Genomic DNA, 27,644 nt, shown 5'->3' on the forward strand with positions numbered 1-27,644 from the left:
TCGGCGCTTCTACATCAGCAGCGATCCACGCTTATCAAGCCCAAATATTACGTGAGCCTCCATCAGTTCCACGTAGACACCGTATTAGTCATCTAACGCCGAAAACGGAGGAGAGAAAACAGCAAAGGTGAGTAAATGCTGGAGAAGGAGGGGTTAGAACCATCCTCGCCGTCCTCAGCTTCCTACAGATTGCCACCGAAACCACCCAATCCGCTACAAACTGGCTCTGACTGTTTCCGTTTTGAGGTGAAACTTCCTGAAGGGGATCAACGGCTTCCGGCGGAAGCAGGAAGTTTCAACCTCCGGCCCGTGGTGAGTTCGGCTGGCCGGCTCCCCGGCCTTAGCGTGGTTAGGTTAGTGGCCGCATCGGGCTGGGGCGGACCCGTGGCACCGGAGCCCTTGGAGTCGGTCTCGCGATGGCGTCGTATACGTGCATCACCTGCCGGGTGGCATTCAAGGACGCGGACATTCAACGCGCCCACTACAAGAGCGACTGGCACCGCTACAACCTGAAGCGGAAGGTGGCCGACATGGCCCCGGTTACGGCCGAGAACTTCCAGGAGCGGGTCCTGGCGCAGCGGGCCGTGGCGGAGGAAGAGAGCAAAGGCACCGCCACCTACTGCACCGTCTGCAGCAAGAAGTTTGCCACCTTCAATGCCTACGAGAACCACCTCAAGTCCCGCAGGCACTTGGATCTGGAAAAGAAGGCTGTCCAGGCCGTGAGCAGGAAGGTCGAGATGTTAAACGAGAAGAACCTGGAGAAGGGGCTGGCCCCCGACGGCCTGGACAAGGATGCCATGAACTCGGCCATCCAGCAGGCCATCAAAGCCCAGCCTTCCATGTCCCCGCGGAAAGCAGTCCCGGCTCCGGGGCTGTCCAAGAGCCGGCTGTCAGCCGCAGCGGGGCCGCAGGCCCAGGACCGAGACCCCGCTGAGAAGGCACCCCGACTACAGTGGTTTGAACAGCAGGCAAAGAAGTTCGCCAAGCAGCAGGGAGGGAGTGAGGAGGAGGAGGAGGACATGGAAGGGGACGGTAAGGAGCTTTTTAAAAAACTTACACGATTGCTTTGCCTTTGGTTTAATTTTCAGAATTCAGAGGTTTGTAATGGTGTGGGAGTAGAGGACAGAAAAAAAAAACAAGTTCTTAACCCGAAGTCTGTAATGTAGTTTTTTTCAAAGAACATTTTGATAACTTTTTATGTAGTTGGTTTCTTTTGTGATTCTACTTAACTTGGTTTATGCATTTAAGGGCATTATTATGAAAAAGGAACTTCGGCTGCACTGGACTGCCAGAGTGTGCAAGATGCAAAACGTGCTAACTCTGAGTGACGGTTTCAGAAATGGTCAAGCTGAGCTTGTGGGGCCCCTAGCATTTGAATGTTTGGGGATTTAGGCGGTGAAGCAGGTAGATTGCCTGGCCTGGAGTCGGGAAATTTGGGCCTCACATACTTAGTACTGAATGACACTGGGCTAGTCACTTACGCCGTTTTGTCTCAGTTCCTAGAACTCTGTAAAATGAGCTGGAGAAGGAATGGCAAACCATTCTAGTATCTTTACCAAGAAAACTCCAAACGGTGTGACGGGACAAAATTTTCCTGTGCATTCATGATACTGCTGTTGCTAATTACCTCAGTGAGACCTGGGCTTTTAATTTTTTTCCCCATTTGTTGCAAGTTTGATCTGAGCCTAGGCCACTTTTTTGTGAGTGACATGTTCTTTTTATCCAGGTCATGAATTTAGGCATTCAAAATTCTTCTTTCTGCAAATCTGATTATTCTAAATGGAAGTTGAGCTTTCTACTTGTTAACTTTTATAAGCTGACATTCCGATTTGGTTGGGGAGAAAGGTGGATTATAAAATTTGTAATGTTCAAATGAACCATGAAATGATATGAAGTACTATGTACATGAAAGCTGTTATGGCTTTTTCATAGATTGACATTTGTAAGGTGCTAAGTGATTCTATAACTTTTTTTTTTTTTGAAGTGTCTCAAGGATTTTTACATATGTCGATTAATTTAAATATTTGTTAAGGCCTACCATATCAAGTTTTCAAGTAGGCAAAGGAATTGATAGTTTGCATTTGTGAATTAATCAAGAATGAATTAATGAAAGTAAATTATAAGTCAGGGGCTTTAAGTTTGTAATACAGATGGCTTCTTAATAGAAAACAGTATAGGTAAGTTCTCTGTGAGATGTTGTTATTTCTCATAGATATTATACCATACATACTTATATATGACTTTAGATTGGGAGATAAAATACCATTCTTTATAAAATAAATTGCCTCAGTGAATGCATACTTTCTGTTTATTCAGTTTCATGGAGTATAATAAAGGAACTGTGGTTTCATCTGTTTGGGGAAGGGAATGATCTATGATCCATTAGGTCTTGCCAGAGAGGCATACAGGTTTGTTCAAAGCTTCAAAGATAATAAATGTTAGAGGTAGGTATTTGAACACAGGTCTACTGGCTGCCTCAAAAAACATGTATTGTGTTGTTACTTTTGTGAATGAGAGACAATAGCTATGGTTTTCATTACTGCATTTCTAAAACTGGCTTTATTTTTATTCTGATTTGAAGATTGGGAAGATATTGATTCAGATGAAGAGATGGACTCTGAAGGTGCTGAGGAACAAGATGAAGTTGATGAAGTTACTGAAAACCCACCTCCTGGGGCTATTCTTGTAACAGACTGCTTGTTTTGTTCTCATCACTCGAGCTCACTCATGAAGAATGTGGCTCACATGACAAAGTTTCATAGTTTTTTTATCCCTGATATAGAATACCTTTCTGATCTTAGGGGACTGATTAAATATTTGGGTAAGTTCAATCATTTTCCCTTGAAAAAGAAAATAACTTGTGTGGGGATGAATGGTGGGGAAGTAGGATGATCTGTTTTCACATGCATCAGACTTAACTCTTGTTTTACATAGATTTTTAATTCTCTGTTACCAAGCTATTTAATATGTATTGTTTGTGAATACCACAAACAGGAATGTTTTCTTTGAGGCAGTTAAATATCAAAATGTTTTCCCCAAAAGGTCCTTTTTACTTTTCCTCCCAAACTTTTTTTCATTTCCAGGGGAGAAAGTTGGTGTAGGGAAGATTTGTTTGTGGTGCAATGAGAAAGGGAAGTCCTTCTACTCTACAGAAGCTGTGCAGGCTCATATGAATGACAAAAGCCATTGTAAACTCTTCACTGAAGGAGATGCTGCCCTGGAATTTGCAGACTTCTATGATTTTAGGTAGGAAAAACTCTTATGTGGGATTGTGAGATTAGACTAAGCACATGTTTTGGGAGGTCTTGTGTGTCTGAGCACTATATAATGCTGAGGGGGGGATACCAAAAAAAAAAAAAATCAAACCTGTTTCTTACTCTCAATAATCTTAAAACTTGGAGAAATAAAATGTGTACACAAATATAATACCAGAAAAAATAAGATTGGGAATCCATCAATTCTTGGCAGCTCAATCCAGCTTAGAAGAGTTTTGTTAGGAAGTTTTTTGTACCATCAAGTCTGAATGTGTCTTTTTGTAACTTCTGACCAGGAAAATATCTTTGAAACATTTTCAGCTGGGAAAATTAGATTTTCTTTTATGAAAGAAGCTGTAGAAGTATATTAAAGATAGAATAAACTGCATGAGGAAAAGTTTGGAAATGGGAAAGCACAGAGTTTAGTTAGAAATGACAAATATAATTTGGCTGGAGGGATAGCAGTCATAGGAAATAAGAAAAGTAGATGGCAGAGTGCCTTGACTTTTAAGCTGTTAATTATTCATTAGGTGGTGGGAAGCTATATAAAGACTTCTGAGCAAAGAATAATATAATCAGAACTGCTTGTGGGATATTTACCTGGATTTTAGTGTGTAAAATGAACCATGTTGGGGCCTAGGGGAAGGAGGAAAGAGCTTAAGATGGGGAGATAAATTCAGAGATTATAGTAGCCGAGCCAGAGAATTTGTCCCCAAGCTAAGTTAGCAGTGGAAATGTAGAGCAGGCTTTTAGAAATGTTTTTTGGTCTTTTTGTCTCCAGGATTATGCACATAGTTTATAAATGAAAGTAAACAGAAGGGACTAGAAGAGGAAATGATGGGCAGAGGTGGAGGGGAGTGGAAAGGCTTTTGGGAGGCTTAGGTCTAACCTGGATAGGAATGAATATACTTGTGTGATGGATTGAAGCATCTATCTAAGAAAACATCCACACAGTGAAAGAGAAGGGAGGAATTCCAAAGGTTATATGTATAGATGAGGAGGGATTTTGATAAATTGTTAGAGGAGTTAACAATAATCAGTCCTAGTGCTCCAAGTGAAATTTTCATATCAATTGAGTTGCTGAAATATTATGTATTCAGATTCTCTTTCTGATGTGTGTAGGAGAGGGTAGAGAGAAATGGGATTGGGGTGTGTAGAAAATTGATAAAAAGGGACCATTTCTTTGATTATATTGTCAGTTTTATGGGTTAAGTTCTAACACTTTATGAAGTCCATTTAGATTTTGTCATATTCAAAAATGTTTAAATGTGTTAGCTTCATCACCAAATTTAAAAGATTTAGACATAAGAAACGACCAACAGGATGATTTCAGAGAGGACTGGAGAAACTTATATGAACTGATGCTAAGTGAAATGAGCAGAACCAGGAGATTATACATGGCAACAAGAAGATTATATAGTATGATCAATTCTGATGAAAGTGGCTCTCTTCAACAATGAGATACGATTCAAACCAGTTCCAGTTGTTCAATGATGAAGAGAGCCATCTACATCCAGAGAGAGGACAGTGGGAGCTGAGTGTGGTTCACAACATAGTATTTTCACTCTTTTTGTTGTTGTTTGCTTGCATTTTATTTTGCTTTTTTTTTTTTTTTTTTAACTGGTTTGATTTTTTTCTTGTGCAACACGATAATTGTATAAATATGTATGTATATATTGGATTTAACATCTATTTCTACTATGTTCGACATATATTGCACTACTTTCCAATCAGAGGAGAGCATGGGAGAAGGGGAGAAAATTGGAACAGAAGGTTTTGCAAGGGCTAATATTGAAGAATTGTCTATACGTATGTTTTGAAAAATAAAAAGTTAAAAAAAGAAAAAAAAGATTTAGAACATATCTCCCAATAGAACTTCTTAAAAATCGATCCCTTTTGTGGTTACATTACATTCAGTTCCTCTTTTCCACCTCTAATTCCCTCCCAACCCATTGAATCTTTACTTTTAAAAGAAAAACAATTAATCAAATTTAGAAGAAAACAAATATTCTGCATTCATAGTACGTCTCTTTTATCTAGGGGGAAGGAAGTTATGTTTTATCCATTGTTTGTGCAGATGAAGCTTGGTCATTACAATTAGGAAACTTTTTTATTGTTGTTTCTTTTTACATTGTTGTAGTGTATAGTCTAATTCTATATACTTTATTCTATATCATATAACTTTTTGAATTTTCAATACTTATAATTTCTTGTGGCACAGTTTTTTTCTTTTTTGTTTTTTTATTTAATAATAGCTTTTTACTTTCAAAGTATGCAAAGATAGTTTTCAACATTAACCCTTGCAAACCTTTATATTCCAAATTTTTCTCCCTCCTTTCTGCCCATCCCCTCTCCTAGACTGCAAGCAATCCAATATATGTTAAACATATGCAGTTTTTCTGTACATATTAACACATTTATCATGCTGCACAAGAAAAATCAGATCAAAAAGGAAAAAGAATGAGAAAGAAAACGAAATGCAAGCAAACAACAACAAAAAGAGTGAAACTGCTATGTTGTGATTTACACTCAATTTCCACCCACTCTCTGGGTATAAATAGTTCTGTTCATCACAACATCATTGGAACTGGCCTGAATCATCTCATTGTTGAAAAGAGCCACATTCATCAAAATTGATCACATAATCTTGTCATGTACAATATTCTCTTGGTTCTACTCACTCATCCTGCTGATTATTTCTTATAGAAAAATAATATTTATGGCACAGTTTTAATCCATTCTATTTTTACACTACAGTTTTGTTCAATCATTCCTCATTGAATAAAAACCTACTTTGTTTTTTATTTTGTGTTGTTGCTGCTACAATCAAGATAGTTGTTTTTAAAAGGGTAATTTTAGATGGTCATAAAAAGCTTGAATTATAAAAGTTATATGCATTAAAGAAGATCACTTGTTTTGACCTCTCATTAGAATCTTGAAAAGAAGGATGTGTGTTAGGAGGTAATACCCTACAATCAGAGGAATCAGGTTCACCATCCCCTTTTGATGCATACCTGACCATAGAAAAATCACTTAACTTCTTTGGACTTACATTCCTCATCTGAAAAATAAAGGATTTGGATCCAGTGGCTTCTGAATCCCCATCCAGCTTCAAGTTTATGACCCTTTTGAGTCTATGAACAGAGTTATAAAGCTTCCTGTTATCCTTTTCCCTTGTGTTTTTAATTAGCTATACACTGAATTAGGGGATGTGGTTTCAGTGGTAGGTGGGGATGGTAGTGGTATTGAGTTAGACTGCTATGCATAAGTTTGGCTGCTCTTGGAAGATTTAAAACTATTTTTTTTTCCTTCTCCTTCTATCTGCCCTCCCTTGTGTATCCAGCCCTTCTCTTTTCTTTCCCCTTTCTCTTACTTCCCGATCAGATAAGATAAATTTCTATACCCAAATGATGAGTATATGCATGTTATTTCCTCTTTGAGCCAAATCTGATGAAATTAAAGTTTAAACAATGCTTATTCCTCTCCCTTCTTTCCCTCTACTGTAGTCTTTTGTGCCTCTTCGTGATGTAAATTACTCCATTTTTTCCTCCCCTTTTCTTTTCTTCCATACAATCCATTTTCTATCCTTTAATTTCTTTTTTTAGGTCATCACATCAAAGTCAATTTATGCCCATACCCTACTGCTCTAATAAAGGTATATTTCTTTTTCAGTTTTTTTCCTTTATTTTTATTTTGCTATTTTTAAGATTGTGCATGTACATTCACTTTTTACTTATTTCCATATGAATCATATTAGGGAAGAACAAAAATTTTTTAAAAATGAGAAAAAAAATGTGAAAATAATATGCATTGATTTACATTCTGTTTCCATAGTTCTCTCTCTGAATGAAGATGGCAATTTCCATTCAAAGTTTATTGGAATTGCCTTTGATCACTGAATTGCTGAGAAGATCCAAATTTATCATAGTTATTCACAGAATCTTGCTGTTGCTATATACAATGCTTTCATAGAGTATAAGTCTTTTCAGGCTTTTCTAAAGTCAGCCTGTTCATCATTTCTTATAATAGAGTAATGTTTCATTACTTTCATATACCATAACTTTTTCAGTCATTCCTCAATTGCTGGGTCTCCACTCATTTTCCAATTCTTTACCAAAAAGAACTGCTACAGACATTTTTGTACATGTGGGCTTTTTTTCCCCTCTTCTATGATTTCTTTGAGATATAAGACCCAGTAGTGGTATTGTTAGGTCAAAGGGGTGTGTATATATATATATATATATATATATATTGTATGATGGCCCTTTGAGCCTAGTTCCAAATTGCTCTCCAGAATGGTTGAGTCAGTTCACAATTCCACCAACAATATATTAGTGTCTCAGTTTTCCCATATACCCTCCATCATTTATCATTAGCTTTTCCTATCATCTTAGCCAATCTGAGAGGAATGAAATGGTATCTCAGATGTTTTCCTATTTTGCATTTCTCTCCTCAGTAGTGATTTAGAATATTTTTTCATGTGACTGACTATAGATGTTTTTATCTGAAAATTGTTTATTCATATTCTTTGACCATTTATCATTTGGGGAATAACCTGCATTCTTAGAAATTTGACTTTGTTCTCCTTAAATTTTAGAAATGAGACCTTTATCATAAACACTGGCTATAAAAATTGTTTCCCAGCTTTCTGTCTCCCTTCTGTTCTTGGCTGCATTAGTTTTGTTTGTGCAAAACCTCTCAAATTTAATGTAATCAAAATTATCCATTTTGCATTTCATAATATTCTCTGTTTTTTGTTTGGTGATAAATTGCTTCTTTCCTACTGATCTGACAGGTAAACTATCTCTTGTTCTTATAATTTGCTTTAGTGTTACCCTTCCTTAATGTCTAAATCATGAACCCATTTTGATCTTATCTTACTATGAGGTGTGAGATGTTGGTCTTTGGGAAGTTTCCGACACTATTTTTCAGTGTTCCCAGGCAATTTTTGTCAAGTAATTAAATTCTTATCTCAGAAACTACAATCTTTGAGATTTCCAAACAGTATTACTATAATCATTGATTATTGTATCTTATATGCCTAACCTATTCCATTGATCCACCAAGGAGTCCATTGCTGATCTGTGCTATACCTAACAGCCTTCCACTGGCTTACCCAGACAATACCTATGCTGGGCTACTCTCCTCTTTTACCTTAATGAAGCTGACCTTTCCTGAAGTCCTTCCAAGCTTTCTGAGGCGGGAAAATTGACTATTCTTTTGGTAGGTTTTGTTGCTCCAGAAGCCGTTCAGAGGCTTGATTTAACATTGTTTCTAAGGGAAACTGGGGAGAGCTCAGGCAACTTCTTGGCTTCTCTTCATCATCTTGGCTCTTTTCCCCTTTCCCCCTTACCCCCCCCCCCAATATATCATTCTTACTCTAATTTTTTTTTTTATTATAGTTTTTTATTTACAAGACATATGCATGGATAGTTTTTCAGCATTGACAATTGTAAAACCTTTTGTTCCAATTTTTCCCCACCCCCTCCCCCAGATGGCAGATTGACCAATACATGTTAAATATGTTAAAGCATAAGTTAGATACAATATATGTATATATGTCCATACATTTATTTTGCTATCTTGCCCTAATGTTGATTAAGTTTCAACACACTGTAAGCCCTTGCTTTATGAAGGACAAGGTATGAGTTCTTTGATGACTTCATCAATTAATGTTTTACCAACATGATTACTGCAAATAATTTCCCAAAATTGAATCTGGCTTATGCTGCAGAGCTAATAAAACTAAAGTAGTTTTAAAAAGCAAGACTTGAGTTCCCATGGAAGGTAGTGATAAATCTGGCATACCTAAATGCCAGATTTTGGTTTTTTGGGGGGAGGGGGTGTTGTTTTTAAAGTATTTTTTTCTATCTCCAACTTCCTGCCTCTCTCTCTTTTTGTTCCAGGTTCCTCAGGTATATTCAGAGACCTACTGATACTTATCTTACTGTAGGACACGATAGAATTGTAGTTTTAAAGGTGAAAGGGACCTCGGTGGTCTTTCACTCCAACTTCTTTATTTTACAGAGAAAAATCAGATCCCAAGAATTTAAGTGATTTGCCTAAGGTTATATAGATTTTAAGTGATAGAGATAGGAATTGAACCCAAGACCTCTGACTTCTTATCCAGGACTACCCTATGCTGCCAATAATAATCTTAATAAAGATTAGAAGAGAGACTAAATTTAATAATTCATTTATATATATAGAACTACCAGGAAAGGAAATTATTTCTTTGTGCAACTTCAAGTCTTAGAAAGTTGCAGAGAGCACTCTGAGAGGGTATGTGACTTGCCACATATCAGAATCAGTACTTGAACTCATATCTTGGTTTTCAGATCTGCTATATTACTTTTATATTGCTTTGACTGTGTTACTTCTCATGCTAGCAAGTTGTATTTCTTCTCCCTTTCATCCCTATTACCTAACCCCCAACCAAAACCAACAAAACAAAAACTTTGAAGAATTGTGTGACTTCCCTTGGAGAATTGTGTACTTATGCTATCTTCTATGACAGATAACTAGACTAAATTGTGTGACTTCTAAAAACTCAAAATGTTCTTAAAAATATGTTCATTTATAGGAGTAGCTACCCAGATCACAAGGAAGGTGAGGACATTGACGTGTCTGAGGAGTTACCTTCAGAAAAGAATTTAGAATATGATGATGAAACCATGGAGCTGATTCTCCCTTCGGGTAAATACTTATTTCAAAAAATATCTTAAATGTTGATCTAACAGGCATAGCACATAAGTAGGTTTTTTTTTTCTGTTCAAGAAAAAAAGGAACACATATTGTAAATGTCACTTATATTTTCTTAACTTCTGAAGTTTCTAGCTAAATTTAAAGGAAAACTCGTTTTTTTTACTTCCTGTTTTATGATGGGAATCCGGGGATCCTTTAAGTAATATTTCTGTTATCCTTATTTTCTTGTACATCCTTTCTTTTTGATTTTCTTTTTTTATTTCAGCCATGTACTTTATTTTTAGAATTGATTATTATATATATAACTTCTCTCATTTGGGTTTGGTTTAGTTCAGTGAAACTGATCTTCCTACTGTTTTTCATAGTACGTTCCCTCCCCCATTTCCATGCCTCTGCTTTGATATTTTCTATTCCTATGGAGTGCTGCCTGCTCACTTCCCCTTTGCTCCTAGAATCCTTTTTTTCCTTTGAAATCCAACTTAAGTGTCACATTTTACATGAAATTTTTCCAAATTCCTTTCCACTGGTGCCCCTTTCCCTAAAATGAATATGTACACATCCTTAAAACATTTTAGTTTGTTTGTTTGAATATGCTTGTTAACTTCAGAGGAGGGGACTATGCCTTTTTAGTTGTTTTTTCAGCTCCCAAAATAGTGCTCTAAATAATATGCTATTGAGTGTAGTATGCAGCTAGATGAACACAGTGGATAGAGTACAGGGCGTTAAGTCAGGAAGATTGATCCTACTGAGTTCACACCTGTCCCTTAGAAACATGCTAATTGTGTGAGCCCCTGAGCAAGTCACTTGTTCCTCAGTTTCCTCATCTGTAAAATGAGCTGGAAAAAGAAATAGCAAACCATTCCAGTGTTTTTGCCCAAAAGGCCTCAAATGGGTTCATGAAGAGATGGACGTGACTGAAAATGACTGAACAACAACAATATTTTTTTTAATGGACTTGAACATCCTAGTTTCTTTATTTTTTAATTGTCTACTAGTTTCTTTTTCTTTTTTTTCTTTTTTTTTTTTTTAATTGTCTACTAAGTCTAAGATAGAGGCCAAACTATTTAGAGTGTACTTGTTATTTTGACTGACAACTGTATATTTTTGACAAGTAGCCACCATTTTCTTCCTAGAACGGAAGATCTGACCTAAAATCTTATATTTCAAAGGCACTTTAAGATATCATTATCCCTAAAAACAGTAAAATTTCTTACAAAGCCAATGTATCTCCAAAGAAACAAAGTATGCATTACCCCCAAAATACATTAATGGTCTAAAGCAATCACAGATATCTTAGTTACACCCATGTATATTTCCATTGCGAACCAGTATTTTTACTTTCTAAACAGGATTATTTTAAATATTAGATTTAAGAATAAATGAAGAAAATTGTGGCTGTTTTTCAAAAGTTTACAATTTTTTTATTATTTTTTTTGGGGGGGGTGCAGTTAGGGTTAAGTGTTTGTCTAGGACAGCTAGTAAATGTTAAATATCTGAGGACAGATTTGAACTCAGGTCCTGCTGACTTCAGGGCTGGTGCTCTGTCCACTGTGCCATCTAGCTGCTCCTGGTATAGTTATTTTAAAAAAAAAAAAATTTGCTCTGGTATGTCATTTTCATTTTTTCTCAAGCTTGTCAGTCTAATGGGTATGCTTTACTTGAATTTACATTTCTCAAATTTTTAGTCATTTGAAGCATTTTTCCATATGACTAGAGGTCCCTTGAGAACTGTTTATATCCTTTTCATCATCATTATTATTTGGGGAATGGCTCTTATAAATTTAAATCAGTTCCTTTTAGATCTTGAAAATAAGACTTATCAAAGAAATCTAATGGAGACAATAGGGAAAGATCTGGTGGTCTTGCCATTCTATAAACTCCATTTGGAAGTAAGCTGGTACAGTGAGAAAGTACATATATTAATCTGTCATTTACAGAAGTCATATTAGTTTCTAGTTTGATTCAAATGTTCTTTTTAATAGTGCCAAGGACTTCAATGGTAAGAACTTCCTTTTCTAGCTTCAGCTGTACCTTTAAGCTTTACTCCCAACAGAAGTATTGGCCAGCAGAGGGCGACAATTCTGTCTTACAACATATAGCTTCCAGTGCAGGTTTTTGCTGTTACTTTTCTAACAAACATTTGAGAATTGGATTTAAAGTGTGGGGATTTGTTGCCTATTTTGAACTTCTAGTATATGCTTTTGGCCCTCTGATCCTGACTTGAGCTGTTTTGTAGATGCTAAAAAATTTTTTATCCTTAAGTGAATCTTTTAGTTTCCATCATTTCATTATTAATCATCATTAATCAATATTTAATTAAATCAATATTAATTTTAATGTTAATTAATATTAATCATCATTAATTAATAAATAAAACTAACTTTTATGTAATTTCTAGTAGAAATGACCTAATCCTGAATCAAATCTACATTGCTCATTTTCTTCATGAATTTAATTTTTTGATTGAATTCATTTAAATGTCCCTTGTACACTTTTAGATTCCACTCTTAGACTCAATTTCATAAGCACTGCCTGAAGATAAAGCACAGTTGTTTCATATGCCTTTTGTTCATTTAATGAACGCTCATAGTTTGCCCATTTGAGTGGTTACCCTTTGGATGACCTTTTAAATTCTACTTTTGGCCTTTTGCCATTCTATAAACTCCATTTGGAAGTAAGCTAATTTGTTTGACCATTCCACTGGCATATACTTATTGTCATCCTTCATTATTACTTGGTAAAGCAATTTATATTTGGTGGATTTTTGTTTTCAATTTTTTTTTCTGTAAACTTTTGAATTATCATTTAAAATTAGTAAGAAAAACTCTAAAACTCACAACAATAATTTATAGTGGGAATGATTCTGTCAGCAATCTGAGATTGGCTAGCCTGAAGCATCATCATTTTACCAGCTATTTTGCCTTTATCATTTTACTGTGAAAACCATAAGATTTTAAAAACTAATGTTAAACACATGTAGCATCAGAGATGACTGTTACATTCCACTGGTTCTTCACCTTATATTATTAATTTGCTTTCTATGTAGAATTTATTTATTCAGCTAGTTACTAAATGGTAGTTGAACATATACGTGGATCTGATTATGAGCCATTTGGTTACTGTGATGGGACTTAATGAACAGCTTCACACAGGACAAGTTGACTTTAGCATACAGATACTCAGTGTTATAATGAATCTGCTTGAATGAATTAACTTGTTTCTGAAAAAATTCAGGATATCAAAAACTTTGGAAATGCAGACTAATCTGAAAAGTAGTATGTATCTAGAATAACAGTAGTCTAGGAGTATTGAAAACCTGTAGTAGCTCTTACTTTGCTAAAGCCGTTTGCTTTTGGAGTAATATAATCTTGTCATTGCAGTAGGATATCCAGCAGATGGTGCTATGTCTTCACTTTGAAAGATTCTGTAAAATCTTGTCTTGAACCTAAAAGCTGTAATTTTTTTGATTTTGCTGTTGACCACACTCACTTTAGTGAGTTAAAGTTATTGACTAGTCAGATGAAATAACAGATTCATAATATCAATGGTTTTATTTTTTATGAACATCATAATATATAAATATTTTCTTCTGATTAAATTTAGTAAATACTAGTGAAATGTCTGCTCTTAACACAGATGTGAAGATAAAAACCATGGTTGTTGCCCACAAAGAACTTCTAGGCTGGTAGGAGAGATTAAAAAGGTTCAAAAGAAAATTAATATTTAGGCTCACAGTTTATGTAGATATTCACTTTAGGAAGTAGTTATAAGTAATCAAAGGTTATCTGCAACTTCTTTGTCAAGAGGGGATATATGTGTGTGTGCATGCATGTGTACCCATATATATACTTATTTGCATGATTTTCTGATCCAGTGACAATGGTCATATTTTTGAATTAGAGAGATTGCTATTATGTAAAGAACCAGAGAATAATTTCAACAATAACAACGGACTATAAAAACAAACAACTTTGAAAAGTCTTAAGAACAAAGATCAATACAATGACTTTTTGTGATTCCATCGTACTGATGATGAAATTTATACTACCTATTATGGATAGATGAATTTAAGATAAAGAACTAAATACAAATTTTTGTATAAAGCTATTGAGGGAATTTATTTTGCTTTGAGCATGCATATTTATTATAAGTAATTTGTTTTTCTATTTTTTTTCTCAGTGGCATTGGAGAAAGATTTGTGGGTTTTTTTTTTTTTTTTTTGTTTTTTTTTAAGAGAGTTGAGAGGAACATTAAATATATGAAATGTTATATATACTTTCAGAAGAGTTCACTCTATTATTAGTTTTCCTTAGCTGTTTGCATTGTAAAAATAAATTGCATCAATAAAACTTTATAAAAAGATGCAGGTATGAGAAGGAGTTAATTCTAGTAATCATTATGTCTTCTCAAAGGCAGGATGTTCAATGTTTATGAAGAACGGCTACTAGATTAATTTAAAAAGGAGTAATATGAATTAAACTTAATTTGAAAGGGAGTAGTATGAAATGTACTTGGAGATGTAAGCAGGAGCCTTTGTGTATAGGGCTTTAAATATTAGCCTTAGGAGTTTATATTTTATGTTATAAGTAATGATGTATCAGTGATAATTTTTAGTAGGAGTGTGGCATGGTCAGATTTGTGATGTAGGAATATTTTGCAAATCTTGGATGTAATAATATGGATCACTTGAAAAGTGATGAGAGTTTTGTGAGTAGAGAGAATGGGACAAATCTGAGAGATATGGTAGAACTAGAATTGACATTTGGTTGGCTAAACGTATGAAGAAAAGGGAAGAGATAAGACTGAGGTCATAGTCTTGTCTGACCAGAAGAAATCGTCAAAATAACATGTTTTGAACACGCTCTGAAAGCTGTGCCATTTGATTTTTGAACATTATACCTTGAACAGTAAAAGTTTACATATTAATATCTTTAGAGAGTACATTCCTATAGCATTATAGGATTGGTTGTCATGAAATCTTAATCAGTTTCTTGATATTCATTCAGAAATTTCTAACCAGTAAGAATAAAAACAGGTATTTTAAGGCATTGGTCTAGAGTAATGAAAATCTTTTTGTGAAGTTTTTTAGAAATTTAAATATATTTTTAATAAATTACTTTCAAATACCAGGTCAGAATATTGATCGGAATAGAAATATATTGATTCACTATACTAATGATTTACTGCTTAATGATCTGGATATAATTACCTGAGCAAACTCAGTACATCCTGACAGAATATCGGAAATGAAAAACCACAGCATATAGTCCTGGGATTTCCTGTTAAAGCCTTCTTCAGGCTTCATTTCATATCTGTCAATTATGTCTTAGGATCTTACAGCTTTGCTATTTAACCCTTTTCTTGTCTCTGTAGCTAAATATCAGTGAAACATACTTCCCTGCTTATTGTCATCAAAAAACTAAGTGCCTGCTTTGTGTTGGAATTAAGAATTCAGTGATAAGTTTTTTTTGTTTGTTTTTTGTTTTTTTTGCAAGGGCCATAATTTTTATTTATTTAATACTTTTTTATTATAGCTTTTTATTGACTAAATATAGTTTTTCAACATTGACCCTTGCAAAAACTTCTACAACTTTTCCCTTCCTTCTCTCCATCCCTTCCCCTAGATGGGCAGGTAAACCAAACATGTTAAATATGTTAAATAAATACAATTACACATATTTATTATAGTTATCTTGCTGCACAAGAAAAATTGGATTTAGGAAAGAAGGTAAAAATAACCTGGGAAGAAAAACAAAAATGCAAACAAACAATAACAGAAAGAGTGTAAATGCTATCTTGTGGTTCACACTCATTTCTCAGTATTCTTTCGCTGGGTGTTGCTGGTTCTGTTTATTACAGATCAATTGGAACTGATTTGGATTCTCTCATTGTTGAAGAGGGCCACATCCATCAGACTTGATCCTCATACAGTATTGTTGTTGAAGTGTATAGTGATCTCCTGGTTCTACTCCTTTCACTTAGCATTAGTTCATGTAAGTCTCTCCAGGCCTCTCTGTATTCATCCTGCTGGTTATTTCTTACAGAGCAATAATATTCCATACCATTCATATACCACAATTTACCCAACCATTCTTCAATTGATGGGCATACATTCAATTTCCAGTTTCTAGCCACTATGAAAAAGGGTGCCACAAACATTTTTTTTTGCACATACAGGTCCCTTTCCCTTCTTTAATAAGTAATAAGATTTTTAAAAAATAACTATCTTAAGTTTAACATTAAATTGGAGCATCTGTCTTCAAGCCACTATACTGTATGCTCAAAGTAGTATTGTTATGAATATTGTCATCAGAAATCTATTAAGCACCTACTATGTGCTAAACATGCCTTCAAATTTATAATCTAATTTAACTATCCTGAATATGATCACAGAAATACAGAAATAATCAACATATATATGCTTATGTTTCTGTGGTAAGCAGGTTGTTTTTCCTAATTCTTCCTACTGTACATGATTACTTTAAATTGTTATATCAAATGGTTTATTACATTTAGTTTATTTTAAAATCGTTTTAATGTAGTTTCTTCATTAAATTTCCATATTTTAGATTTTCAGTAGAATGAGCAAATGGTATAATCCCTGCCCTTATTCTTTAGATTCCTTCTTTATAATGTGGAGGGCTGTTTGTTGGCTTACATGTTACAAATTGCTATTTGATTTATCAGTGTACAGATGAACGCTTGTACATATTTAGAACATTTTTTGATTGATTAGCAGTTCTAGAGCCAGGAGTCTTAAGAGATCATATAACCTAGGCCATTTTCCAGATAAGGAAATTTAGGCCCAGACCAGGTAAGGGATTTACTCAAGGTCACAATGAACATGATCTTCATATTATGATTTAAACTCAGGTCTTCTAACTTCAGTCAGTGGGTGATTCTTCTGCTCTCTTCCCTCCCCCAAGACCCGGCCACCTCAAATACATGTGCCTGTCACAGGGTATACTGAAAGTGACAGGATTCCATATTACTCAGTCATCTTTTATTCTGGTTCAGTGTTAGGTTTCCTTTATTTAGGAATTGATTTTCCATCTTTGACATTAACTGAATATTTTCTTTATGCTTTTTTCCATTCTTAAAATAAGGCAGTAATTTACTTGCCCCATTCTCATTTCCTTGGAATTTTATTAGCTTTAACTGGTTAGTGGCTGTGGGAGGTGTTTTTTTGGAATAGTTAACATTTATATTATCAGCTGTTGTTTTTTTTCATTTACTCAGTGACTTCTGATACTAGGATATGTGTGTATTTTCTTTGGCTTTCTGAGATCCTGCTTTTATTTTGCATACTCCTTCTTCTTTTTTTCATCAAGCACAGAACTCTTACCTCTTTTTCATCCATAAAGACTCCTAAGCCTAGTTTGTTTAAGCTTTGTTCCATAGCTTTATGCTGTATCGCTTTAAGAGATTGTGTTGTTGTCCTCAGCTCTGGGATTATAAAATGCTTCTTTACCTACAGGTGCCAGAGTTGGTCATCGCTCCTTGATGAGGTATTACAAACAACGGTTTGGTTTGTCAAGAGCCATTACTACTGCCAAAAATCAGAAAGCAGTGGGCAGGGTGCTCCAGCAATACAGAGCACTGGGATGGACAGGAAGCACAGGTATGTGGTGTGATAAAAACTAAAAAATGTGAAGAGGACTTTTATTTCTGGGAAGGATTATTGGTTAATTCTTTTCATTGTATGGTATTAGAATTTCCTTAGGAAAAAAATGTCATCATCAATAACATCCATTTTAGGCTGAGTTTATTTAAAGCCAGCAAAGAATGTTTTATTTGGGGGAAAAATTCAGCTTCAGATCCATCAGGATTAAGGACAGGCATTTTTGGAATACATTCTGTATATAACTAAATAGCTTTAAACCCTGTAGAGACTGTTACTAGTTATCTTCCATGTATTTCCTTTGAACAGAGAAAAATAATTCTATAGGCAAACAAGTATAACTTTAATCTTAGTTAACTGTCTCCCAAGTATGAATTACTGGTTGTAAGGAGATCCAGGTAAGAAACTGGAATTCATCATGCATTGAAAAAATAATGTAAGCCATATATCTGAGTCAGTATAGATATCTGAATGAGTAGCATTGCCTTTATATCTATGTTACTAAAGACACAGGTTATGATAGAAACAACCCTAATTAGCGTAGTGGAGGTAAAATGAGTTTTTATTTACAGTTACAGAGGTCCCTTACTCTGTTTTTGGCAGTAACAAACTGAGTAACAGCTACTGCATTTTAAAACTCTGGTCCCTGTCCTAAGGGTAGAAAGGTTTTAATTCATAAAGTCTGGTAGAAGGACCTCTAGCCTGGGTTCCATCTATGAAGTTGATTGCTATTGAAACACAGAGTCCGACAGAAACACTTGGAAAATAAAGAGGCGAGAGGATCTGAGTTCAGTCCCAACTTTGCCATTTGCTAAGTTGTGCAGCTAGAGGTAGATCATTGAAACTCTGAATTAAAGACCAATTTGCTAGGTTTGCTGTGGGGATATGTGATGCAATGTACATACAAAAAAACTTTTTTCATAAAATTACTATAAATAGGATTTTTGTAATCTTATTCAAAAGCATATGATTGACTTCTAGGAAGATAGCCCTTCCCATTTCAAAACAGATTTTCTTTCAAAAAAGAAAATCAAATAAAAGATTGAAACCAGAACACTGGTGGAAAGCAAAGAACTAATCCCAGGGAAAATTGAACTGGGATGTGGGGTGCTAGAAGACCAAAAAATTGAATAATCAAAAATACTCTCTGGTACAGTGCATCTATAATGTCGAATTTTTTTTTTTAAACAATTATGCTAAAACCCCAAAAGGTATAATACTCAAGAAGACCCTAAGACTTACTGGAAGAAAAAACAAAAAAAAAAAAAATTAAGATTTCTTTTAAAAGATTTGGGATAGTTGAGAACAGGTAGAAAATCTACCTGAAAGAGTATACTTTGAAAAATGATTGGCTTCAATGAAATCTCAAAATAAAACCAAAAGTCAGTAAGATGAAAAAACACCTGAGACCTCTACAAAGCTAAAGCATCTTACCTTGAGGACAGAATTATTGTTTTTTTTTTTTTTTTTTAGGAAAACATGAAATAAAAAGCCTAAATACTGTAACAGAGGAAATCCAAAAGTACAGCTTAATAGCATTGTTCAAAGATAGTAACCTCTAGGCCCAATTCACTCAGAAGTCAAACTCTGGAAGTCCAATAAACAACCAGTCTTGCAAATACCCAAAAGGAGGCCTTTCATGTACCAAGCTAAATCTTTTAAGTTTTTCCTTGACTGTGAATAATGAAAAAAAAGGGGTTAGAATATAATTGAAATTGGCTTGCTTAACATACTATAACAAATCCTGTAAAACTTAGCTTTTAACTATTGGTGAAGAAAATAGATCTTTACTAGAGGGAAAATGTATTCATGATCCCATCAAATAAACTAGAGACAGGATATTTGGCCAGTAATTCATCAATTAAAAGAAATGTTTAAAAAGTTAAACTAGGTCATTTGGCATAAAAAGGCCAAAGTGTTTACATTGATTTATGCTGACTGATAGAATTACATGAGTATTTATGTGGGAAGCTTACAATGGGAAGTTGGACAAAAATACACTAGAGGAAGAATTAGAAGAAAGAATAATAACAATAAAAAAGTGCATTCAGAGTATCTCCACTTGAAAGAAGTGAAAGGAAACTGGAATCAAATTGGTAAAGGCAAAATTTCAGGGACCCTCACACTGGTTTTAAAGGTGAAAAATGTAAGTTTTTACAGAAAATAGCCTTAAATTGCCCATGAAATGACAGGGTAGATCAGAACACAGAACCCGAAGATTTTATATATACAGGAAATCCATATAAGACATAAAAAGCACATAGTTAAATTGAGGAACTAGGTTAAAATTTTATATACTCTTTTTTATTTAATTAGTTGGTTATTCATGAGGCATTATAAAAATGGAAAAATAGATACTACCAGGAGTTACAAATATGGAAACTATTTTATGGTTAAAGGTCTTTTGCTAGTGGCGTTATTATTAAATATTTGTTGACGCAACTAGATGATGCAGTAGAAAGAACACTGGACCTGGATTCTGGAAGATCTGAATTCAGATGTGGTCGTTAGACACTTACTATTCTGTGACTCTTGGCACTTAACTTCTCTTTGTCTTAGTTTCCTCATCTATAAAATGGGAATGATAATAGCACCTACCTCACAGGTTGTTGTGAAGATCAAATGAGATAATTATTGTAATGTGCTTAAATACTGTGTCTTGAAATAGTAGAAATACTCCCTTCTCCCCAAATGTATGTTCACCAAGTGGCATTAACACCTAGAACTAACTAAAAGGCTAAAAGATAATATAAAAATTTAACAAATCTAAGCTAGATCAATGAAAACCATGTACATTGTTCTCAAAATTTTGAGAAGTCTCTATCACAGTGGTCTATTAGATAGGGGCATCAGCCCACTGGGTCTGACGCATAACCCCAGGAAATTGTAATGAGTCAGAGGATAAGAAAATGTCATCTTGCCTTCCATTTGAGATTATCTTCAACGCAACTGCAACTCTTTCTTCATTTATGATCATCAGTACTTTTCTGATCTCTGGCTTTCTATGAATAAACAAACTTCCTTCAGGGTTGTTATACTGTAAAAATCCCCTTGCTTTGTATCCTAGTGTATCCTGCAGCAAATACCCTGGCAGGGACCTAACAAAATCTTTGTTCACTTTCTTTCATTTTTAGTTGCCTAGCATGAACAAATATGGATGACCTTTGATTTGCTTCATAGACTTATCATTATATTATCTTTGCCTCTTTTCTCAAACCCATAATTCTTAAAACTTGTCTATTTCTGGGAACCACCAATCTTTGAACTAAATACCCAGGTTCCACATTTTATTGTGATCCTCAACTACTTCCTCTCCTTCCTTCCTTTTACTTCCAGTTGCCAGATTATTTCCATTCCCATGATTTCTTTCTCATGAATCTCCTCTCTGTTTCACAGCCACCAACCTCATTCAATCTAGATTGCTGTATGGTACAGCAGATATGGTACAGGACTGGGAGTTCAAGCTATGCTTTCAGACGTTTACTAGCTTTGCAGTCCTAAAAGTATCATAAAATGCTAGGTGTTATTATCTCTTGACTTTACTATTTCAAATCTATCTCTATTTTAGTCCATCTTCTACAGAGTTGCTAGAGTAATTTTGCTAATCTGACCATGTTTGTTCTTTACTAACTCCAGAGCTTTTCTATTGACTCTTGTGATCAAATATTTCATCTGTGTCTTAAAAGTCTACTATTATATTTTATAATGTGTATAATTGTTAATACAGTGGTATATGTATATAACCTATAAATAAGCAAATTACATGTATTTAGGACATATGCTAAAATTTTTGTGTGTACATTCAGAAACTTCGAGTACTACTTTCCTATCATGAGAAAATATGGTCTTAATATTAAAATCAGAGGCTGAAGCAAGGAAAGAAAATTAAAGACTAATATTATTAAATTTTCACTTGATGCAAAATTATTTTAAAATTTGGCAGACTGCAGCAATATATCCTTAAAATTATTCCTTGTGACCTAGTTGGATTTATGCCAAGGGATACATGTATGATAGTTCAATTTTAGGAAAACCTTTGGCATAATTAATCTTATAAATAACATAACACATGTGATTATAATCAGTAGAAACAGTAGCAGCATTCTAAAAATTGTTGCTTTTTTTTTTTTAATTAAAAGGCTAAAATGGTAAATATGATCAAAAGCTTGTACCCAAAACAAAAAACTAGGATTTTTTGTATAAGAAGATGAAGTAAGAGGTGCCCTTTCTTTTACTGTTATTATTGCTGTTATTAATCATTAATAACGATGTTTTCATTAATAACTAATTAGTTGTTGCTAACAGTATTTAAATTTTATATAGTACTTACTGTATGCTAAACATATTATAATTCTTATCTCATTTGATTTTCACAACAATCCTTGGGGAGATTGGTACTGCTATTATTTTCATTTTTCAGGTGGAGCAAACTTGAAGCAGACATTAAGTGACTTGTTTAGGATCACACAGCTAGTTTCTGAAGCTGGATTTGAACTAGGCTTGGTATTTTATCCACTGTCACCTAGTTGTACCATTATTATTATTGTTATTATTTAATAAAATATTCAAAATACCAATGATGGCCATAAGACAAGAAAAATAAATTAATGGAATAGAAATCAATTTTTAAAAGAGATGAGTTGATTGCTTATTTTGAAGATTGTAGAGAAAGCAAGAGATGATTTTGGAGGTGGAATTGAAAAGATTTTTCAATAACTTACTGCATATGCTGTAGAAAGTAGAGATTTGAAGGATGGGTCTGAGACTGCAAATTTGAGTGATTATAAGGTTGATGGTAACCTCAGCAGAAATAGAGAACCTAGGAAGAAAGAAACTGCTATTGTGAGGAAAATCATGAATTTTATTTTCAACACATTGAGTTGGAGGTTCCAGAGAACATTTATTTGGAAATGTAAGATAGACAGGCAGTAATTTCTTCCTTAGAAAGAGATTAGGGCTGGATCTATATATTTTGTGAATAAACTGCAGAAAGGTGATAACTGAATCTGTGGGAGTTGATGAGATCACAGATGGATGAATGAATGAAATGTATGAAAAGGCATTTATGTGTTTAGCGCGAATATGCCAAGCACTATTGTAATTTTTAGGGATATAAAAAGAAAAATAAGATGGTTGCTGCTGTCAGGATGCACATAGCACATAAGAAAAGAGGGCTCTGATTCAGGGAGGATGGAGAGACCTAATAGTCTTAAAAGAACACCAGTAGCTTACATGATGCCAAAGGAAAACAAACTACTGGGAAAAGATTTGACAGGAACATCTGAGAAAATTGAAAAGTGGTAGAGAGTGTAATCACAGTGAGTAGGTAGGGCAGATGAAGGTAACTGTTAATGATAATTCATATAGGTTTATAGTTCAGTTTGGTATATTTTGGTACAAATGGTACTTTTTACTGTGTTGAAGAATTCCTCAAAATATAGACCCAGTAATGAAGATGCTAGGTAAAACTTTTTTCTCCCACAATTAGAAATTCCTTTTTAGAACAGTTGCTTCACTGACAGTATTTTAGTGCTGGTCTGTTCATAGACTATAGACCATAGACTTTCAATATTGAATAGTTTCATTTTTTCTAATTATCTTTGGTAGTTTAACATATGGATATACCTGATATTTAATTTGCATATGGTGTTTGATAATTTGCATTATTTTGAAAACTCAAACTTGTTGACTCTGATCATCCTTTCCAGCTCACTATATATTCCTTTTTTTCATGCAGTCTAATCAGTCTTACTTTCTGTTTCTCCCACAAATCACTCCATTTCCCATCTCAGTGTCCCTCATCTGAAAAATGAAAATAATAACAGCACCTAACTCCCAGAATTGTTTTGTTTTTAGGAATGTTGAGATGTGTGTGTGTGTGTGTGTGTGTGTGTGTGTGTGTGTGTGTGTGTGTGTGTAGGGAAGGATAGAGAGAAAGGGGGGTTGTTGAACTTTAGTCAGTTTTCAGTAGATTTTGGACATCAAGCCATCTAGAGGGTGAAGTGGATATAGTATTAGACCTGGAGTCAGGAAGATTCGAGCACAAATCCAGCCTTAGGCACTTAGTAGTGCACATGATACATGTGCTGTGCTAAATAATAAGTGTGGTGTAAATGATAGCTATTATTATTATCAGATATGTTTGATGCAAAGATTTTCCTCCAATCTATATTTTTCTTAGTCTAGCTACAATATGTGTGTAAGAAAACTTTAATTATATAAAAATGCAGTTATCTTTTAATTTCCGCTATTCTCTTTACTGATAAGTTCTTCTCTTAGCCATTGTTATGAAAGATATGTCTTGCCATTATTTTCTTAATTTTTACGTGACTTTTTATATTTGTCATTTAAATAGTATAAAATAGACTAAAATCAGTTTTCTTATAAACAACTTTCTAAATTACCTAGCAGTTCCTGTCAAATAAGGTTATACTCATTTGCTTTAAATTTTTTTTTCCTTTTCTAATCTGTATACACTGATCAGTTTTGGTTTTTTTTTTTAACCAGCACTAAATACTTTTGATAATTACTGCAGTGTAACATGAGATCTTATAATGGTAACTTTTGCCTTTCTTTCTATCTGTCTATCTATATAATTTTTTGGCCATGATTTCTCTTGGAATTCTTCAACTTTTGTAGTTCAGTATGAACTTTTTTATTTTATATGTATCTGTCTCTTATACTGTCAGAGGAACCACTGTGGGTGTCATCTTCCAATTCTTCTTTTCCCTAAACTTGTAAATATAGTCACCCGACATCTTGTTTCTCCCTCCACAATATCTTTCACATTCATCTCTTCTCTGCTCACATAGTCACAGTCCTCATTCAGTCCCTCCTCATCACCTCTCACCTGGACTATTGCAGGGCCTTTTGGTTGGTCTTCCTGATTTAAGTGTCCTTGGTCTGCCTAGTACATCCAACACAGCTACGTAAAGATTGTGCTGAAGCATGGGTTTAACCATAAATAGTATTTTCCTATTCAATTAATTGTATCTATAGGATCAAATATAAACCCCCTCTTTGAGATTTAAATCTTGACTCTGATCTTCCTTTCTAGCTCACTATATATTCCTTTTTTTCATGCAGTCTAATCAGTCTCACTTTACTGTTTCTCCCACAAATCACTCCATTTCCCATCTCAGTGTCCCTCATCTGAAAAATGAGAATAACAGCACCTAACTCCCAGAATTGTTTTGTTTTTAGGAATGTTGAGATCTGTGCGTGTATGTAGGGAAGGATAGAGAGAAAGAGGGGTAATTAAAGGGTGAGGCCCCTGAAAAAGTAGAGAGGGCACAGGAAAAAGTGACATAAGGAAAAAAGTTGACACTTGTATGTAAGAGAGGTGGGTCATTTTTCTCCTGGTTGGTTGAAAAGACAAAAGTATGTTATAACACAATGCATTTTTTTCAACCTAAAAAGTTGATGAAAGGGAATTATATTGAAGCATCACTTCTTAGAAAGTTAGTTTTTTTTGTTATATTTTATTCAGAGTTATAGAAGGTGGAGAAAACCTTCTACTCTGAAATTCTAATATTTCTTTTTTTTTTAACCTGGCATACCTACAGCTTTACTCAATGGAGTGTGAGTGTATGCGCATATATGTGTGAATGCACACGTGTGTGGAGTGTAGCATGTTCATGGCTGGGGATCTTGGAACGTGTTACACTTTGATTAATGTATAAAGTGCTTGGTGCCATATGAGCAAGAGATTTAAATTTGCTTTACCTACTGCCTTTTAAGTCTTATTTTCTAACAGAGATCACCATCTTAAATTTATTTTGCCTAGTGGCTTTCCTTGAGATGTCATAGGTTAGATAGAGAGAGAAAAACAGACAGTGAAAGACTTTAAGGTGCTTTAGAACTATCTTCCACCTTATGGAAATGTACAAATAGCCTTTAAATTTTTTAATAATACTATAATATGCTCCCTTGTGTTAAAAAAAATAAATTGTAGGTCCTACTTTTGAAGGGTATATGATAAAAGTCCCTCTTATTTTTGTGAGTCTTCTTGGTTTTCTAAGAGATCAGGACAAAACAACAGAAGTTGCCAAATTGTCTGCTTGAAATTTTTTTTTTTTTAAAGAGTTCTGCTGATTTGCTCATTTTGCAAAATTAGTCATCTTTAGTTATTGAGTGAGAATTTCAAGCAAGTGAAAAGGCTAAGTGAGGAGTAACCTTTTTGATTGCTTGGAAAGCTCTGGGCAATTAAAATCAGTTTTAAAATATCACACTACCAACATACATGCAGTTTTCCTCTTCTGCTGGAATTCATAAGTTACAAAGTCATTTGTTTATAGCAAAGACTGATTTCATATCTTCCTCATGGGAAATTACTTCTTCTAGTAGGTACTTCTATGCCTTCTTTGCATTTTTAAGTGGTATGACTGCTTTTATAAGCACCATAAGAATTGGATTTTGCACAGAACAGTTTTTCTTTGCAACTGATAATACTTAGTTATTCTTTCTTTGCTTTGTGTTTTTATTCACAGGAGCCACTCTTCTGCGGGAGCGTGACATGCAGTATGTCCAGAGGATGAAGTCAAAATGGATGCTAAAGACAGGAATGAGCAACAATGCCACAAAACAGATGCATTATAGGGCTCAAGTGAGGTTTTAAGTGACCTTTGGAAGTATTGGAGGGTAGGGTTCAGTGCAATCTCATCACTTCAGAAGTTCCTGATTTGTCTGAGAATCTTGATGTCTGATAGTGTGATAAAACCTCTTCAACTGCTATTGCACTATTCCCACCACCACTTTTACCTATCATAATACTGAAAATCATCCAGTTTTCAAATGTCATCTCTGTCAAATTCTAAAATCTTTATATGTACAGAATGAAATGTGCTCGAGTGATCACTGTACTCAGTAACATGTATTTAGTTTGGCAGTTGGCTTATGCTTTTAGATAACTTTATGTATCAGAGAGCAGTATATCCAATGAAAGAAATGATTGAGAGACTTTCAAGATGACTTGTCAAATCCAATCTTAGTTTAACTTCTAAAACAACAGTTTTTCACATCATGGTGTGGTGGAATTACCTGTGTGCCATCTACGGCAGTTTTGAGACTTATAATTTCTATGAAGAGAATTGGACTTTTCACCTCTCCATAAAGTTTGTATGACTATCTCTGCTGGTGCTGAGATAAAACTGCACTGTGTAGTTTCATTAAACTAGAACATCTTTCAGGAGGCATTTCAAACTTTTTTGCTTACAGAGTTTTCATTTCTATAGCTCATCTTAAAATAGGTGACAATACTATGTACCAAAGCCTTTTGAACATTGGAAGCTAACTACAGTTTTTCCCTCAACCCTTCACTAATTGTGGTACATACTGAGTGGAAAGTACATGCATCATTTCTAGTTTTTATTTTCGAAAGAAATCTTGGTTGAAGACAAGGTTGTCTTCAACCAAAATCTTAATTCAGACAGTTCATGGAATATAGAAAAATGCCAAATTGAATCACACAAATCAGTGCTAAAATTTGCCCAAGAGGTACCAAGATTTAAAAATCGGAAAGTTAATTATGTATCCCAACTTCTCCTCCTTTCTTTGTTATTTCAGCATGATTTTTGTTCATGTTTATATTGAAATCTCTCTTGAGTCTGTTTGTTTTTAGCCTATTCTACTCTTGTGGAGGGCAGGACCCTAAGTGTATGACTCTTTGTGGATTGGTACTGCCTACTGAAAAGTGAATGAACAACCTGGGAAATGACTAATGGCAATGGTGTTAGTTTCATTAGCTCACTGATTTTGTAGACTTTTTTCAACTGTAAAAGGTAGGAGAAGAATGGAGACTATATATCTCTTTGTCTCACTAGATTTTTCTGTCTATATGTTCTTGTTTTTCTTTCTTTTTAACACTTTCACCTCCTTGGCCTGAGAGAAGTTCTGCATTGTTTTTAGTTCCAAGGCTCTCATCCTAGGCCTATGTTTGCACAGGGAAATGAAGCCTTGTGAACAACAGTCAAGTCAAAAGAGACAGAACTCTTCTCAGAACTTAGAATTATATAGACAAGCTATTTCAGTGCTTAAAATCCAAAATCTTTGCCTTTTCATATTTT

General features: G+C 34.5%; 1 protein-coding gene across 1 annotated transcript; it reads left to right on the plus strand.

Annotated features, from left to right (window-relative positions):
- Positions 1-261: 261 nt before the first annotated feature.
- ZNF622 (zinc finger protein 622) lies at positions 262-26,781 on the plus strand. The gene is made up of 6 exons (XM_074279104.1): positions 262-1,032; positions 2,582-2,821; positions 3,084-3,246; positions 9,838-9,950; positions 17,437-17,580; positions 26,070-26,781. Exons 1-6 carry the CDS (start codon positions 417-419, stop codon positions 26,195-26,197), a joined length of 1,404 nt encoding a protein of 467 aa, XP_074135205.1. The 5' UTR covers positions 262-416; the 3' UTR covers positions 26,198-26,781.
- Positions 26,782-27,644: the final 863 nt, after the last annotated feature.

This window comes from Sminthopsis crassicaudata, chromosome 1 (genome assembly GCF_048593235.1).
Source record: "Sminthopsis crassicaudata isolate SCR6 chromosome 1, ASM4859323v1, whole genome shotgun sequence".
Classification (NCBI taxonomy): Eukaryota; Metazoa; Chordata; class Mammalia; order Dasyuromorphia; family Dasyuridae; genus Sminthopsis; species Sminthopsis crassicaudata.